Raw genomic sequence first — 17,716 nt, forward strand, 5'->3', positions numbered from 1 at the left:
CACAAAATTTAATGTGTAGCCACTCATGTTGGGCTCTAATAGAGGGAGAGCAGAGTGGACTGGAGCTCTGTGAGCAGAAGCTAGATTTGGGGTCTCTGGATTAGCTCAGAATGCAGTCACCCTAACCCTAGCTGGTTTGGGCTCGGTGGATAGAGCATCGGCTTGTGGACTGAAGGGTCCTAGGTTTGATTTCAGTCAAGGGCACATGCCCGGGTTGCTGGCTCGATCCCCAGTGAGGGACATGAAGGGGGAAGCCGATCAATGATTCTCTCTCATCATTGATATTTCTAGCTCTTTCTCCCTCTTCCTTCCTCCCTGAAATCAATAAAAATATATTTTTTTTAAAAAAGAAGAAGGCAGACACCCCAGTTGCCTATGCTGAGTCATTCCCTCATCCTGTGGAGGTCATCTTTCTCAGGCAGACCTTTGCTATCCCGGCGGTTTTTTACTAGGGGGAAGACAGTTGACCCACCCTATTGAAAAATCTTTTGCCCCAACCTGTGGAGTTTCTGAGGTCCATCAAGAGACTGAGAATAGCCTTAGCCAGTTTTTCTCATTGGATAGAGTATTGGCCTGTGGATTGAAGGGTCCCGGGTTCAATTTTGGTAAAGGGCACATGCCTGGGTTTTGGACTCAATCCCCAGTAGGGGGCATGCAGGAGGCAGCTGATCAAAGATTCTCTCTCATCACTGATGGTTCTCTCTCGCTCTTTCTAACTCTTCCTCTCTGAAATCAACAAAAATACATTTTTTTAAAAAGAGACAGAGAATAATAATTTATAGGAAGAAGCAATTGCTCCAATTTCCCAGTTGCTAAACCTCTCACCACACCTGTGTATGCTGGCCGAAGGACTACTCAAGACTGAATCCAGTCAGACTCAGACAGAAATGGGTCTCTGGAGGCTTTGAGTCTTGCCTGATCTAATTAGTCAGAAACAGCATTTGACACTGTCCTTCACTAGAGATTAGGAATCATATCAAATCTACCTAATACATAGTCATAAACCCAAACAGGTAGCAATAATGAGAAGACAAAAAACAATGACCACATAATAGAACAAGAGAATTTTCCAGAAGAAGAGATAAATGAAATGGAGACAAGAAATTTATCTGATATAGAATTCAGAATAATGATGGTAAAGATGCTCATCAGTATGAAAAAAGATATAGTAACTATGGGAAAAGAACAGTTGAAAATAAAGAATGACCTAGTACTAATAAAGAACACATTGAAAGGAATACACAGCAGATTAGGGGAAGCTGAGGATTAGATTAGTGAATTAGAAGACAGGACAGAAAAAAATCACACAGAGAACAAAAAGAAAAAAACAATTGAAAAACAAGAAGACAGCTGAGCTGTGGGACAACATGAAATGGAAAAATATTCGCATAATAAGTGTACCAGAAGGGAAAGAAAGTGAGCAAGAGACAGAGAACATGTTTGAACAAATAATAGCAGAATATTTCCTTCACCTGGTGAAGGAAAAATTCACACAATTAGGAGGCAGAGAAAGTCCCAAGCAAGAACCTAAAGAGCCCAACACCAAGACACATCATAATTAAAATGTCAAAACTAAACCAAAAAAAGGAGAGAATTTTAAAGGCAGCAAGAGAAAAGCAATTTATTACCTACAAAGGAGCTCCCATAGGCTGTCAGCTGATTTGTCATCAGAAACTCCACCAGTAAGACGGAACTGGAATGAAGTACTCAAGGTAATGAAAAGCAAAAATCTGAAACCAAGATGACTATACCCAGCAAGGCTATCATTCAAAATAGATGGTGAAATAAAGAGCTTCCCAGACGAAAACAAACAACAAAAAAAAAACACGCCAAATGAGTTTATCACCACCGACCAGCATTGCAAGAAATGCTAAAGGGACTGCTGAAATGAGAAGAAGAAATAGAGAGAGAAAGCCAGGCAAAGAGAATACAAATGGTAGTAAAAAAGTATCTTTCAATAATAACCTTAAATAAAAATGAATCAAATGCTCCGATCAAAAGACAAAGTGTAGCTAAATAGATGCAAAACCATGACCCAACTATGTGCTGTCTACAATGAGACCCACCTCAGGGCAAAAGAGAAAAATAGGATGACAGTGAAAGGATGGAAATAAATTTTACATGCAAATGGAAAAGAAAAAAAAAAAGCTGAGGTAGCAATACTCATATCTGCCAAAATGGGCTTTGAAATGAAGTCCATAACAAGTGTCAACAAAGGTCACTTCATAGTAATAAAGAAATAGATCCAACAAGAGGGTATAATTCTGGTAAACATATATGCACTCAATATAGGAGCCCCTAAATATATAAGAAAACTTCTTGAGGACTTTAAGGGAGAGATAGACAATAATACAGCTATCGTGGGGACTTTAACACCCCCACTTACTTCACCGGATAGATCTTCCAAACAAAAAATTAATAAGGAAACCGTGACTCTAAATGACACACTAGATCACATGGATCTAGTTAACATTTCACCCCAAATCTTCAGAATATATATTCTTTGCAAGTGCACATGGGTCATTCACAAAGATAGACCACATGTTAGGACACAAAACAAGTCTCTACAAGTTCAAGAAGATGGAAATCATATCCAGCATCTTCTCAGATCACAGAGGAATGAAATTAGAAATCAATTACAGTAAAAACACCCCAAAATATTCCAACACATGGAGCATAAATAGCATGTTATTAAACAATGAATGGGTTACCAACGAGATCAAGAGAGAAATAAAAAATGTCCTTGAAATAAATGAAAATGAAAACACAATAACCCCAAATCTCTGGGACACAGCAAAAGGACTCCTGAGAGTGAAGTTCATAGCACTACTAGGCCTACCTCAAAACCCAAGAAAAATTATTAATAAACTATTTAACCCTACAACTTAAAGAATTAGAAGAGAACAAGAAAAGCCCAGAATAAGTAAAAGGAATGAAATAACAAAGATTAGAGCAGAAATAAATAACATAGAAACTAAAAAAAAAAAATAATAAGTCAATAAAACCAAGAGCTGGTTCTATGAAAAGATAATCAAGATTAATGAACTGTGAGCCAGACTCATCAAGAAAAAGAGAGGATCCAAATAAATAAAATTGGAAATAGAAGCAGTGAAGTAACTATTGACACCATAGATATACAAAGAAATGTAAGAAAATACTATGAACAACTATATGACAACAAGCTGGACCATGTGGATAAAAAGATATATAGACTTTTACAATAATGTAAGATTAGTGCAAGAACCAATAGTACAGATAAGTAGAAAATAACAAGGCCCAAGTATAATAAAAATTTCATGCAAAATATAATAGGAAAAACTAGTGTCAAATGGATCGGTTTTTTAATAAACTATTTAACCCTATAACTAATGGTGTGGGGAAATGCCTAGTTATGTGGAAACAATACAGATCTTAGCCTCATACCATACTTCAAAATTAATGTCCCTACGATTTAGAGTTATAAAGAAAGACAAAGACATTGTAAATACTACACAAGAATTTCAGTTTTCTGAAGCTATGGACAGAAAAGTAAGTCATGGAAAAATTATAAAGATGATGTTAAATTTAATAGTATAAGAATGTTAAAGGTAAAAATATCAGAAGCAAGGAGCAAGTAAATATAGATAATTATATTTTTTAATATAATAGAAAAGAGGTTTATATCCTTGTGAATTAAAAGTCTAATTAAAATCAATGAAAACATAGAATACTAAGGCTCAACAGGAAAATGGGCAAAAGTAATGAATAGAAATTTGCAAAAGACAATTTGCAAGATTGGTAAACATAAAAATGTGTAATTGTGCTAACAATAACAGAAATGTAAATTTAAGTGTGATGACATGCTCCCCCTCCTGAGAGCATGCCAGCACCTTTCCCTTCCCCTTCTTCTTCCCTCTCAGGCATGCATCTCCTAAACTCTAGGGAATGCCAGGAGACCTGGAATCAGGGAAGCAATGGCCAGAGGCAGCTCAACCTGGGCTAACCCCCTGAAACTGTCTCCAAAGCCCCCTTTTCTCTGATTTGGCTCACTGAGAAATTAGTGTTTTTAGTAACTTAAAAAGTCTGGCATGAGTCCATGACAGAAAGAATGAATTATTACCTACATCATGACTATAGCCCACAGCTAAAATGGAAGAGTGGCTATTTTACAAGTACCACTTCCAAACTGACACCTAAGCTAACACTATACAATATGCTCTCAGGTATACAGAGTAGCAACCTTTGACTTCCTAGCTGACCTCCATCCATCCCTATATTCCTCCTTTTTCCCTCACCCGCACATCTCCTTCCTACACCCCCAAGAACAATATTCTGTCATTTAAATATTGAAATGACAATAGGTTTCTTACAAATCTACTTATATGAAAACCATGGGTGGTGTTCATCACGACCGGGGTCTGACGACCAAAGAGAAGGAAGTCAGTCCTGCAGGGGTTGTCCTGGCAACGGCTGGGCCCCCCCTGAGCTGTTTCCCGGGAGCTGTTTCGGGCAAGGTCGGGGTTTGAGGCAGGAACCCGCCCTGGGAGTGTGGTTCCCTGGGAGTGTGCCGCACCAGCATGGCCAGGGGTGAACCTGAGTGGGGGCAGCTGAAAGGCTTAGAAAAGACAGAGAAGAGAATGAAAGCCGGGACTCGGTGGGACGCTGCTTCTCTGAGAGACAGCGCCCATGCCCACAGCCTTGCCTTTATTTTATAGCAGATGCTACGAAGCAAAGTAAGGGCGTGACCAAGTTGTTTACAAAATTCTCCTGGGTTGCAATCCTACTCAACTACATGCACCTGAACTCTATCAAGCCTACATCACTCAGGCACGTGGGGCCACGTGTTGGGACCATAGGTTCAAGCTTACAACTACAGCTGTTGGCTATAATTGTGCTGGGTGATCCCTGCCCTCCAAGCTGGAACTTGCACGTGGCAATGCAAGGACTGTGCCCTCTCCTCAGTCCAAGGCTTGAACCTGTCCAAAACACTGTAGCGGCTCCCCACAATAAAGTTTTAATTGTGTTTCTTTGTTACTGATGTTGTGGCCCCACCCCATAACAAAGAAACAATTTCTGGAGGATGAGGCCCAGGAATCAGGATTTTAAAAAGATTCCCAGGTGATTGTAATGTGCAGCCAAGAATTGAAAGTGGGTGCAGTCATCATGCTATTGGGTAATCTCAATAGTAAATGGGATCTTTGTGATGGTACCAGATTATCAAAAGATTACAACCTAACATTATCGAAACTGAAGTATTAATAGGATCTGCAGAGGGAAAGGCTGTTCTGATTCCAAGAATTAATTTGTCTCCATCTGACACTGGCCTAAGATTTAAATTGATTCAACGATGGTTTCCTGTGATGCCAACATTTGTGATGACTATTAATTAATCACAAGGACAAACTCCAGACAACGTAGGCACATAACTACCTGAAGCCATTTTTGCACATGGTCAGTTATATGTTGCTTTCTCTCGAGTTTGAAGAGCATGTGATGTTACAGTTAAAGTTCTAAGTACTTCATCACAAGGGAAATTAGTCAAGCACTCTGAAAGTGTTTTCACTCTTAATGCGGTGTACAGGGAGATATTAGAATAAGTTTAATCACTTTATCAGTCATTGTTTACATCACTGTTGTTTTCATATCATGTTTTTGTTGTTTTCATATCATGTTGTTGTCATTTTTATATCATGTCTCTGTTGTTGTTATATCCTTTTGTTACTGTTTATTTATTACTAAATTTATATATTATTTTCATGTACATTTTACTAATTTCCTTTCCTCTCTCACATTTCTATTATAGAGAAAGGGCAAATAGCAATAGTAAAATATCTCTGCTAATTAATTCCCTTTTTTAAAAATATATATTTTATTGATTTTTTACAGAGAGGAAGGGAGAGGGATAGGGAGTTAGAAATATCGATGAGAGAGAAACATTGATCAGCTGCCTCCTGCACAGGCCCCACTGGGGATGTCCCGCAACCAAAGTACATGCCCTTGACCAGAATTGAACCTGGGACCCTTGAGTCCGCAGTCTGAAGCTCTATCCACTGAGCCAAACCAGTAAAGGCAATTAATTCCCTTTTAATGTGCACGAATTTTGTGCACCGGGCTACTAGTATACAGAGAAAGATGGTAACTTTTTATCTCAGAATGAAAAAGAGAGCAAAAATTTGAGTGTGTCGCCTCATGCTAATGAGGAAATACCCTAATCTGTTGGCACAAGAATGTTGATCAGCTTCACAAACATATCCGAGGAAGGAGGAAGACCTGTTGGAAGATCACAGCCTGAGCCTATTCATGTGTTGCGTGGTGTCTGAAAGCAGAGCACAGCAATACTGTAGAGATGGCTTACCAATACTGCAGCCCTTCTGAAGCCCCAACTTCAACAGTTTGCAGCATCCACAGTGATACTCCCAACGATTTTGCCTCTGTCCTCTCTGTATCATACTTACTGTTTTCAATGCTGAATGTAAAATAATAAATAGAACTCTCATCCAAGAAAGTAAAATTTATCTTTAAATTTAGTTTTCATACATGTTCTTCCTCTTGTGAAAATATTCTTAGATGTTTGATAGCTAGAGCAGAGGGCTTCTGTAACATGTCGCTTCTACTTACCAAGACTGATCTGAACATTGAGACTGTTTGTTATGGAAATTGTATTTTCTACGATCTTTATTATAAATAACTGATTCTGTTCATTTCAAGTTTGAAACTATGATAGGGACACAAAATTGAATTCCGCCCCCCCCCCCCCCCGAATTATTTCATAATTAATTCACAGATGGTGCCCTTACTAACCTTGCCATAATTAACTTCGCCAGTATATAAACAATGTAAGATTCCTTGTTAGGAAAAATACTTAGAATTTGTCTCACTATCCATAATATTTTAAAATGAAGTTTATTTAAAGATTTTTTTCTAACTACATAAAATTGCATTCACCTACAAGGCCTTATTTTTGTGCTCTGCTCTTCAATGCAACCACATAGGTAGAATGCCATCCATATTTCACCCAGAGAAAACTCCTGGAATTTTGCCAACAGCATGACATTCTCATGGTTGCATTCATTCCTTTGGGGATCTCTAAGAATCCAAACTGGTAAGTAATACTATATGTCTCTTCAGGAAGTGTTTCCTTTGATGTAGAGTATGAGGCTAATGTGAATTATTTTATTTATTTAAATGATTCTATTGGGCTGTGTAATCTTAAGAAACTTACTTAAACTCTTCAGGTCATTCTCCCTATATCCAAACTGAGTTAATAAAACTTCCTCACTTAGATGTTATAGGAATTGATTATACCACATGTATAAAATTACCTAACAGTGCCTAAAATACAGAGGTGATCCATAAATGCTAGTTTAGTTATTATTTGATAGAGTCTCTATGGCCTATATTCTGAAATTTTAGAATTTTTTATTTCTGTATTCAATGGCAACACTTCTACTATGATGTGTTCCACAGACCAAAGTAGAAATTTTTCTACTCTAATATGATTCCAAGAGTTGTATTTCTACTTATTCCACTTCAGGCTACCTGCCTTCTCACATATGTCTTCTTTCAGCCAGCCCTCTCTGTAAGACACATCAAAACAAATTTACTTTCTCAAAAAGGCAGCAATATAAATTTGCCTCTCTTGATCTTCCCACACAAAGAACAACTCTTCATTGAGGACTCAGCAATCACAGAAATTGCTTACAGGTGACCTGAAATGTCCTGGTAGTTTGCCCGATAAATAAGAAGACAGAGAAGGAGGATTGATTAACCACTGCTTCTCATTGATCTAGCTAAATATCATGCATGTTTTTATTTTTTTAAGGTGGGGTGTATATTTCGAACCATTGTTAGAGGATGAACTTCTAAACTCATTGGGGAAAAAGTACAAAAAGACTGCAGCTCAGGTTGCTTTGCGTTTCAACATCCAGCGAGGGACAGTTGTCATTCCTAAAAGCTATGACCCTCCAAAGATCAAAGAAAACTTTCAGGTAAGAGAACTGCTTCTGAAAATGTAAAAAGTAGGATATTTTTTATTCAAAGAATTTTGTTTAGACTAAGAAGAAACTTGTAATGCCTTCATATTTTATTTTATAACAGCTCCCTGACCCACTCTGCTGATATCTGCATTTAATTTTAGCTGAATTTGAAACTATTGCTAGCACTTTGAGGAATGCTTTGCTGATTGTACATTACGGACATACTTCAGAAATATTACAGGTGCCATCCTAGACCACCAAAATAAAGCGTGAATTGCAATAAACTAACACGAATGTGTTTGCTTTCCCAGTACATATAAAAGTTATGTTTCACTATACTATCTATTAAGTAGTATAATGTCCAAAAAGGGTACATACTTTAACTTAAAAATACTTTATTGCTAAAAAATGTTAACCAGCATTCAAGACTTCAGTGAATCACAATTTTTTTGCTGGTGAAGGGTCTTGCCTTAATGTTGATGGGCTAAAATCCTAAAAATATTAGAATGGTGGTTGCTGAAGGGTGGGGTGGCTCTGGCAATTTCTTACAATAAAATAAACAATATTTCCCATTTTGATTTTAACTCTTCCTTTCATAAACAATTTCTCTGTCATCTGTGATGCTGTTTGATAGCATTTTTACCCACAGACCTTCTTTGAAAATTGGAGTTAATCTTCTCAGGCCCTGCTTTATGGACTAACTGTATGTAATAATCTTTTGTCATTTCAACAATATCGACAGCATATTCACCAGGAGTAAGTTTCATCTCAAGAAACCACTTTCTTTGCTCACCCATAAAAAGCAACTCCATGTTCATTCAAGTTTTATCATAAGATTGCAGCAATTCAGTCACATCTTCAGGCTCCACTTCTGATTCTAGTTCTCTTGCTATTTCCACCACATTTGTGATTACTTCCTCCACTGAAGTTATCAATGAGGGTTGGAATCAACTTCTTCCAAACTCCTGTAATGTTGATATTTCTACCTCTTCTCATGAATCAGGAATGTTCTTAAAGGCATCTACAATGTGAATCCTTTCCAGGTTTTCAATTTACTTTGTCCAGATCCATGAGAAGAATCCCTACCTATAGCAGCTATAGCCTTATGAAACATATCCTATCTAATAAAAGACAAAAAGAGTAATTAACCGTACCTCTGCTACACTTCCCATGGGCTAATTAGGGCGATATGCAAATTAACTGCCAACAAAGATCGCGCGCGGTTAACCACCAACAAAGATGGCGGTTAATTTGCATATGTAGGCACAATGCTGGGAGGCAAAAGGGGAAGGACAAAAGAACAGTGATCAGAAACCCTGGCAGCAGGCAAGAGCCGCGGGGGGGCCGCCTTGCCTGCGGCCCTGTGATCGCATGGCGATCGGAGGGAGAATGAGCCGGAGTGCAAGCCGGGCGGACTGGTGGTCGCCATGGTGATCGGAGGGAGAGAGAGCCGCATTGGGATCGGAGAGCCAGGGCATAGGAGAGGCGGCACCCTGGCACCCCAGCACCTGACATGCAAAGGTCGGGGATGAAATGACTTTTCCCAATCACATCTGCAAATATCCTTGGGAAGTCATCACTGAAGAGTTCACAATAAGTCTCTTACTTGGCAAGGAAGAAAACAGTTGGCAATGGAAACAATCAAAGTTAAGGTCCCTCCGAGTAAAAATGAATATTTCCAAAGTAAAAGAGGGAGCAGGCAAAAATAATAGGTTCTCATGACTTCCACTGAAGTTTGAGCATATGACAGAGTCAAAATGAACATACAAATTAAAACAGACAGTGGACATTCAAATGACCTGAATCAACTGTCACTGTTTGTCCCAATAGCAGCAACGCTTATGTGATAATATAGTTTAAAGACATACAAAACAAGTCACATGATAAGAGAGGTTCGGCCTCTAAAGTAAATTGAATATGTTCTTTAAAAATTCTCATGTCCTCCCCTCTGACTATAATTCTTAATTTTCCAATCAGAAAATTACCCCAGATGATCCAGTAACATGTAGAACTCCAGTAACCTAACTTATTTAAAAAAACAAACATCCCAACCATTTTTAAAATATTTAAATTGATATTTTAGGGTTAAAATTATAGAAGATATTTAGATCCAAATATATTTTCTGAATAGAAAACATTTCAGTTTTTTATTTAAAAAAAATAAACATAAAAAAATATATAAGTGACACATTTTCAAAGGAACTCTCAATTAGTACCTTTCCCTCTAACTTTCTTCTAATTAAGAGAATCTATGAAGTTCCCTATACTGCACAAGTTTTAATGAAAGAAAATAAGACTTTCTAAGAGCATCAAATACATGTTTTCTTATTTACAAACATTTTTACTCTTCTCTCTCTCTCTCTCTCTCTCTCTCCTTAAAATATATTCTTACTGATTCAGAGAGAAAGGGAGAGGGAGAGAGATAGAAACATCAATGATGAGAGAGAATCATTGATCGGCTGCCTCCTACACGCCCTGTACTGGGGATCAAGCCCACAACCCGGGCATGTGGCCTGACCTGGAATCAAACTGTGACTTCCTGATTCATAGGTCGATGCTAAACCACTGAGTCACACCAGCCCGGCTCAATTCTTATTTATAAATTCATCCCAAGGACATATACAGCTTGAACAGCTTTGGAAGTAGTTTAAAAAAAAAACTGGCTTTTAAGTAAAAAGAAAACAGAGAAGAAAGTTTAAATTAAAAGGAAAAAATTGTTTTAATTTATTCAAGAGTGGGAACATCCTCCATGAAAATGTGTACCTTGACTGTGGATGGCTGGGTGGCCTTATCACACCTTAGGAATTCAAATGCTTTTTACAATGAAAAGAAAGAGAGTTTCATCTCATTTCTCTCCCAGGGTAGATGTTTGTCAATAGAAGGTGGACATCAATAAAAGGAGGGGCTTGCACAATCAATCCAAAAAGTCAGCAATCTATGAATAATCCAGAACCAAGTATTTATCTCCTCTGCCTCACACCCTCCCTCCCAGCCAGTGAGCAAGATAATTACTCTCAAGTCAAGCTAAGTGCCCCCCAGTCACAGTGGCCCAATGCTGACATACAAAGCATACAAATAATTCTCACTCTGGCATAAAAGTGACAACTTTCTTGGAAGACCAGCAGATACTGTAAATTTCTCAAAGTCTTCCTGAAACATTTTTTATTTTTATTTTATTTTATTTTTTAAATATATTTTATTGGTTTTTTACAAAGAAAAAGGGAGAGGGATAGAGAGTTAGAAACATAGATCAGCTGCCTCCTGCACATACCCAAGGTACATGCCCTTGACCGGAATCAAACCTGGAACCCTTCAGTCCACAGGCCGATGCTCTATCCACTGAGCCAAACTGGTTCGGCCTGAAACATTTTTTAAAGTAATTTTTACTTCTTTAGAAAAAATGCATACACGGCAAACCATCTGTAATAAAAGGCCCATTCTATAAAATTTGACCTGGTCCTACTCATATCTGCAATCATAACCATATTTACAGACAAATATATCTATACTAATAAAAGAGTAATATGCTAATTAGACTGGGAGACCTTCCAGGAGACCTTCCAGATGTTCTTCTGGACAAAGCCATGATGGCAGGGCGGAGGTAGAGGCAGTTAGAGGCCAAGAGGTGAGGGCAGTTGTGAGTGATCAGGCTGGTGGGGGGCGGGGCCGTTGGGGGTAACTAGACCAGCAGGGGGCCAGTTGGGGACAAGCAGGCCATCAGTGGGGGTCAGCTGGAGGTGATCAGGACAGCGGGGGGGGGGGGGGGGGGGGCAGTTTGGAGTGAGCAGCCCAGCAGGGGAACAGTTGGGGATGAGCAGGCCATTGGGAAAGGAAAGTAGGGGCGAGGAGGCCAGCAGGGGGGGCAGTTTGGGGTGATCAGACTGGCAGGGGGCGCATGTGGGGACAAGCAGGCCGGCAGAAGGGGGAGGGTGGCTGTTGGGGGCGAGCAGGCCAGCAGGCAGAGTGGTTCAAGGCAATCTGGCAGGCAGGCAGGCAGGTGAGCGGTTAAAAGCCAGCAGTCCCGGTTGCAAGAGGGATGTCCAACTGCTGGTTTAGGCACGATCCCTGTAAACTAGCAGTAGGATATCCTTCGAGGGGTTCCAAATTGCAGAGGGTGCAGGCCAGGCTGAGGAACACACCCTCCCCCGTGCATGAATTTCATTCACCGCGCCACTAGTTTCTTAAATAATGAGACTTGAAAGTCAAAATTACTCCTGGACCCATAAGCTGCAGAATGGATATTGTGTTAGCAGGCCTGAAAACATTAATCTCATTGTACATCTGCATCAGAGTTCTTGAGTGACTGGGTACATTGTCATATTTTGAAATAAATTCATTGATTTTCTGAACAGTTGATGTCAACAGTGGGCTCAAAACATTCAGCAAATCATGTTATCATTCCAGCTTTGTTTTTCGAGAGGAGATTTAGCATATTATTTAAAATTCAAGTTTTTCAAAATGGTAAATGACTGTTTGCTTTAACTTAAGGTCACCAGCTGCATTAATGCTTAAGTAGACAGTCATCCCTATTTCATTGCTCGAGTTGAGGTCATGTGACAAACAGCCCTACTAGATGGTGGAAGGGAAGTTCATAAAAGGAAAAAGTGGGATTCTGTGATTAGCCAAGAGAAGAAAGAATACTGGACAGTAATATCAACTACCGACAGTATTTTAACACTTTCCCAAATAACTCACAGTAAAAGTCATAGACACTGTTTTTAGCCATCTTAAAAGAGAGAGCCACTGCATGACTAATGTGTAGGCTCATCAAAAATATTTTTAAAAAACAACTACAAATTATGCCCTGGCTGGTTTGGCTCAATGGATTGAGCATCAGCCTGGGGATGGAAGGGTCCCAGGTTTGATTCTGGTCAAGAGCTTGATTCCTGGCTCTGGTCAGGGGCTCATGTGAAGGCAACCAACTGATGTGTCACTCTCACATCGATATTTCTCTTTTTCTCTCCCCTTCCTTTCCACTCTCTCTAAAAATCAATAGAAAACTATCCTCGGATGAGGATTAACAAAAACAACAACAAAAACTACAAATTTTGAGGTATCTGAAACAAAAGTGTTCATGGATTCAAAACTTTACTGTTCAGCCCCGCCAGTGTGGCTCAGTGATTGAGCATCAACCTCTGAACCAGAAGGTCACAACTGGATTCCAGTCAGGGCACATGCCTGTGTTGCGGGCTCAGTCACCACTGCAGAGCATGCAGGAGGCAGACAATCAACGAGTCTCATTCATCATTGATATTTCTCTACTTCCCCCTCCCTTCCTCTTTGAAATCAATAAAAATATTTTTTAAATAATGAGAGAAGTGATTAAAAGGACAAAACAAACGTTTTTTGAAAGTACAAAAGCAAATTTAGAGATAAGGGAATATTTTTTAAGTGTACACAGGCTCAAGTCCAGAATCAAAAGTTCAGCATCTTATCCAGAAATAATAAGAATTCTTCAGATGTCCTGAACATACACTGTTTCACAGCATTTAAAATTTTTTGTAAGATGTCCCTAGCAGAATTATCTTAAGACAAAGAAGCAGAAGAGAATTCCTGTTCCACTTCCATTAGGTGGACCCCCAGCACTACACCAACTCCTCTTAGACATTTTCAGAGATGTTCATAAATCTTAGAAGGTTTCCAATTGCTGGACCCACTCCATAATCGCAAGTTTGACCCATTTTCTATCTTTTTAAACATCTGATTTTATTTCTGTTATTTCAGATCTTTGACTTTTCTCTCACTACAGAAGAAATGAAGACCATCGAAACCTTGAATAGAGATGTCCGCTTAGCGGGTCAGCTCAGGTGAGTTCTGGGGGATCCTTAGTCAGATACCACCCAGCGGTGTTAGATTGAAAAGCATCACCAAGTGAGCTCTTATGAACCTGGACCTACGTCCCCAGAAAGCACAAGGCTAAAGGCCACTGGGCAGTATATTCTGAATATTAAATAGGTCTGGGTAAATTACATTCATTCTAGGAACTCCCTGTAAATCTACATTTTTATTTAAAAGAGGATTTCTGGCATTTATATCACATCCTATGACAGGTTAAGGCATGGCAGGCTAAAGACCTTAAGAAGAATTTAGTCATAGTGTATAAATAATACAATTCAAATTAATACAATCACACAATTATTCAAACACCATATGTATTTCTCCCTAAAAATCAAAGTGATGCATGAATCAATAAAAAATACTTCCTGAGACAGATACATAGGAGTGTAGTAGAAAGAGCATCAAGTTGAGAGCCAAGAAACTAGTTTTATTTTATTTATTGTTGACACTATTACAGATGTACTCATTCCCCCCTTTACCCACCTCCACCCAGCTCAGACTGCACCCCCTCCTCTCTCTGGCCATCACTGTACTGTTGTCTGTATCCATGGGCTATGTATATATGTTCTTTGACTAATCAAGAAATTAGTTTTAGATGAATGCTCACCTATAAGATTTGAAACTTCTAGTTCCACCATTCTAGCTCCACCGATCTACAAGTAAAATTCCTAACACGTCTTCAAATGTTGCCAGATTCGGTTATTTAATGGGGTAGCCCTTTATTCTCTAAACAAGAGGCCCGGTGCACAAAAATTTGTGCACTCGGGGGGGAGGGGGGTCCCTCAGCCCGGTCTGTGCCCTCTCACAGTCTGGGACCCCTCCGGTAATAACCACCTGCTGGCTTATGCCTGCTCCCCAGGGGATTGCGCCTAATCTGGCAATCAGACATCCCTCTGGCAGCCCGGCAGCTCTCGGGGGATGTCCACTTGCCAGCGGGGAGCAGGTCTAACCTGCAGTCAGACATCCTTAGCGCTGCTGAGGAGGCAGGAGAGGCTCCCACCACCACCGCTCTACTGGCAGCCATCAGCCTGGATTGTGGCTGAGCAGAGCTCCTCCCATGTGAGAGTGTCCTGACCACCAGAGGGCAGCTCCTGCATTGAGCGTCTGTCCCCTGGTGGTCAGTGTGTGTCATAGTGACCAGTCATTCCCAGTCTTTCTTCTTTTAGGGTCAGTTTGCATATTACCTTTTTACTATATAGGATAGAGGCCTGGTGCCTGGGTGGGGGCCGGCTGGTTTAACCTGAAGGTTGTCCCGGATCAGGGTGGGGGTCCCACTTGGGTGCCTGGCCAGCCTGGGTGAGGGGGTAATGGCTGTTTGCAGCTGGTCACACCCCCTTCAGGGTGGGGGTCCCCACTGGGGTGCCTGGCCAGCCTGGATGTGGGGCTGATGGCTGTTTTCAGGCTGCATGCACCCCCTTTAGTGTGGGGATCCCCACTGGGGTGCCTGGCCAGCCTGGATGAGGGGCTGCTGGCTGTTTTCAGGCTGCCTGCACCCCCTTCAGGGTGGGGGTCCCGACTGGTGTGCCTGGCCTGCCTAGATGAGGGGCTGATGGCTGTCTTCAGGGTGGCCAGACCCGCTTTAGAGTGGGGGTCCCCAGTGCGGTGCCTGGGCAGTCTGGCTGAGGGTTTTCAGGCTGACCAAGCCCGCAGGCGACTGAAGCTCCCAACCTCTCCTTTTTTTTTTTTATTCTGGGATTTATTTACCTTCTATAATTAAAACTTTGTTGCCGCTCCATCTCCGAGGCCACGGCCTGCTGAAAGCAGGTATCTGGGGTTTGTTTAGCTTATATAATTGCAACTTTGTTGCTTTTGGAGCGCAGAGCCCGGCCACGGCAGGCGGGGAACATTTGCTTCCTCCATCACTGGAGCAAGCAAGCCTTCTTTTCGCTTCAGCTGCATGGCTGCCGAATGCCATCTTTGTTGGCATTTAATTTGCATATCTCGCTGACTAGCCAATGGGAAGCATAGCGGAGGTATGGTTAATTTCAATCTTTGTCAATTGTTAGATAGGATATTATCGGTCCTTGAAAATAAAAAGTGAATACACACACATAGTATGTATTTACATACACACAATTTTTTCTTCTTAATCATTCTTTATTAATATTATCAGTTCTTCAGATCACCTGAATAATCATCTTCTCTTTACAATCTTCTCTTTAAGTGTGCAATATAAATGTTCATAAAAATAATTCATATACTTTGGATACTTTGGACCCCAAGTATTTCAAGAGTCAAAAACTACTGTCACTGCCTTAATATCAAATTTCTGAATCCATTTCTGAATGAATAAAATGGCTTCCTACTGTGAATTTTCCAGGGGAAAAAATTTTGACATCTAACCGCAAGAATGAAAGAATAAACAAACTCAGAAATAAAAAACATCTATGTTAATTAATAGCTTTTGATAATAAAGGGTTTCCATTGAATAAATATTAAATTAGGAAGAGATAGTTGGATGTAGTCAGTCCACCAATGTACTGATTATTTTTATAGACAATTAGTTGGTAATATTATTTATTTTGACATTTGAAATGTTTAATACCTAATTCTAGAAACACTGAAAAAATAACTCATCATACCAGGAATAGAAAAATCATCAAGGAGAAACAAATATTAGGCCCTGTGGGTCGAAAAAATGTATTATTTAGGCATGTTGGGCCATGAGTCTTTTTTGTTTTTCATCCAGTTTATTCTTGACTGGATTTCACAGCCTTTTTCTGTTTTAATTTAATTTGTATTTTATTTTAATTTATATTTTAATTTTTTAAATTAAATCTTTATTATTGAAAGTATTACATATGTTCCCTTTCTCCCCCATTAATCTCTTCTAGCCTGCCCTGGCCCCTGCCCCAGGCCTTCACGACCCTGTAGCCTGTGTCCATGTATATTTTAATTGAAAGCTCATAGTACTTGTATGAGTACTATGCTATTGCTATTTAAGAGACAGGTTCAACATCATCACCGTCATCATTATAGCAGAAACTTCCTTTGCTGGTCATCACCTTCTAGATCTCAAACTATCAACTCTCAGGAGGCCTAGTGAGAAGGGGGAGGAAGCACTGTACTGAGAAGAGGGTGACCTTGCTTGGTGACAGCTGTGAAGAGAAGTGCCTATGTGGTTCCGCTATCAGGACAGCAGAAGGGAGCGAGGAGTTGGAAAGAGGCAGGCTTCACTCACCTCCTGTGTTTTTGTTCTGAGCAAAATGTTGGTGTAGAGGCAACCAGCCCCCTCCATGCCCAAACACACACACTGAAACCTCCAGGGCTTTAGTAAAAGTGCTGGCTTGATGAAAACTGGGAGGAGATGGGTAAGAAACCTAAGGAATGATTAACAGAGAGAGGGAGTGGTCGCTGAAATCCTCAGAAGATGCTAGTAACACATAGAGCTGTGTGACTTTGGAATGAAAGTTTTTCCCTTGCTTTGGCAGGTTTTCTGGTCATCCTGAATATCCATTCCATGATGAATACTGACTTCAGAGACCTCCTGCACTTATTTTTCCCTGCGTGTGTACCATGACCTTTGGCTGAGTGCTTCCCCCACATGTGGAAGTGAAAAGAGTTTTACTATCCTCAGATGAAGTGGCGATGGGCTTAACTTCTGTATAAGAGAAGTGACTTTGACTTAGCTAAGTTGAAGAAAAAAATGTTTAAATCTGTTGAAATAATAGTTTGGAATTAAATAATTAAATTGTCAGCAAAGCCATAATGATTTGGTGGTTGTGGGTTTCCATCACTTTTTATTCATTTTACACAGCTTTAGGGATGGATAACTGCTCATTTTCTCTTGCACGCTTTAAAGGGAACGAGCTTCAACATAACTGGTGATCACACTTACTGCCTATCACTCCTGCTCCCATGTATCATACAACCAGCATTATGCAAAATGGCTTGAGACTATCAACATACACAAATAAAACCCT

The 17,716-nt window shown here is 40.0% G+C and overlaps 1 protein-coding gene across 1 annotated transcript in view; it reads left to right on the top strand.

Moving 5' to 3' along the window:
• The window catches only part of LOC139016882 (aldo-keto reductase family 1 member D1-like), a 48,933-nt gene extending 31,666 nt beyond the window's left edge, over positions 1-17,267 (top strand). The window contains exons 6-9 of the mRNA XM_070425059.1: positions 6,972-7,081; positions 7,802-7,967; positions 13,680-13,762; positions 17,225-17,267. Coding sequence (XP_070281160.1) covers positions 6,972-7,081; positions 7,802-7,967; positions 13,680-13,762; positions 17,225-17,267 — 402 coding nt within the window. The remainder of the gene's footprint in view (positions 1-6,971; positions 7,082-7,801; positions 7,968-13,679; positions 13,763-17,224) is intronic.
• Positions 17,268-17,716: the final 449 nt, after the last annotated feature.

The sequence above is a fragment of the Myotis yumanensis genome, unplaced genomic scaffold (genome assembly GCF_028538775.1).
Source record: "Myotis yumanensis isolate MYYU_CA2020_CCGP unplaced genomic scaffold, mMyoYum1.0.hap1 SCAF_9, whole genome shotgun sequence".
Lineage (NCBI taxonomy): Eukaryota > Metazoa > Chordata > Mammalia > Chiroptera > Vespertilionidae > Myotis > Myotis yumanensis.